This window comes from Buceros rhinoceros, unplaced genomic scaffold, assembly GCF_000710305.1.
Source record: "Buceros rhinoceros silvestris isolate BGI_N320 unplaced genomic scaffold, ASM71030v1 scaffold20584, whole genome shotgun sequence".
NCBI lineage: Eukaryota > Metazoa > Chordata > Aves > Bucerotiformes > Bucerotidae > Buceros > Buceros rhinoceros.
This window is the reverse complement of record NW_010409075.1, coordinates 1-1260: the sequence shown is the minus strand read 5'-3', so window position 1 is coordinate 1260 and position 1260 is coordinate 1. Positions and strand designations below refer to the sequence as shown.

The 1260-nt window shown below is 64.9% G+C and overlaps 1 protein-coding gene across 1 annotated transcript in view; it reads left to right on the top strand.

Annotated features, from left to right (window-relative positions):
* Positions 1-976, top strand: part of HMGA2 (high mobility group AT-hook 2) — a gene marked incomplete at its 3' end in the record, with an annotated part of 1250 nt that extends 274 nt beyond the window's left edge. Inside the window, exon 2 of the mRNA XM_010135127.1 lies at positions 896-976. Within this exon, the coding sequence (XP_010133429.1) occupies positions 896-976 (81 nt within the window). The remainder of the gene's footprint in view (positions 1-895) is intronic.
* Positions 977-1260: the final 284 nt, after the last annotated feature.

Sequence of the window (1260 nt, the reverse complement as noted above, 5' to 3'; positions counted from 1 at the left end):
GGGCCCCCAGGGGCACCCCCAGGGTATGGGGCTGCAAGAACCCCCCAACCCGCACCCTTGCAGCACCCCCAGGGAGGGATGGGGATGCCCACAGTGTAAACCCCTCAGGCGGCACCTCCTGGGTGCTAACCCCCAGCAACCCCTTCCTGGGGGGCTTCACAGCCCCCCCAGCCCCACAACACCCCAGAGCTCCTCCAGAGCCAGGGAGGAGCTGCGGGCCTTCCCTCACTCCTCCCCAGCTGAACCTGCCTTCGCAGACGCGCTAATTAAAGCCCCATTAGCAAAAGCTGCTCAGAGGGATAAGATGCTGCTGCAGCCTTTATGGTGCCAACCCCCCACCTCCAGCTCCCTTCCTGGGAGGGAGGTGGGGTTTGTGCCCATCGTTTTTTGGCAGAAGAGGTGATTTGTGGGTTCCCCAACACTCGGCCAGGCAGTGGCATCAGCCGGGAGCCGGGGTCCGGGGCTGGGAAACCATCAGGGACCATCCGGCTAAGCTGAGCGATTAATGCCGGGGCAGGACGGGTCACATACGCGCCCGGCTGAAGGACGTGCAGGAGCCCGTGCCTGGCGCTTGACTGCCAATCCCAGTGCAACCAGTGCTCCCAGTTCCACATGCAAGAGCATCCCTGTACTGGCAAGTGGGGCTGGGGGGAACAGGGCTCCCAGCTCAGACCATCCCAGGGTATGCTGCTGCACTGGGAGCCACTGGGGGCACACATGCCCCCCTGGGGACCCCCGATCTGCAGTGACCCCCCCTCTTCTCTCCCAGGGGAACAGTGCTCCCATCTCAGACCATCCCAGGGTATGCTGCTGCCCTGGGAGCCACTGGGGGCACACATGCCCCCCTGGGGACCCCCGATCTGCAGTGACCCCCCCTCTTCTCTCCCACCAGCAGGAGCCCAGCGAGGCCCCGACCCCCAAGAGACCCCGTGGACGGCCAAAGGGCAGTAAAAACAAGGCCACCCCAAAAGGCAGGGTAGGTGCCTGGGGCTGGGTGCTGGGACAACAGGTCTGGTTCGAGCTCAGCTCTAGTCAGTTCAGGACAGACCTACCCCTGGGGGCAGCGGGGTCTTGGCACTGCCCCCAGGGAAGGTGGCGGGGAGCCGGGGACCATGTGTGTCAGCACTGGATGCCTGCAATAAACTTGTTTGCAAAACAGGCGACTCACATCCTGCACCCACCTCCTGAGTCACCAGGCTGGGACCATCCTGGGGCTGGGAGTCGGCAGTGAGGGGGGCTGGGGGGCGCTGGCTGTGGCCC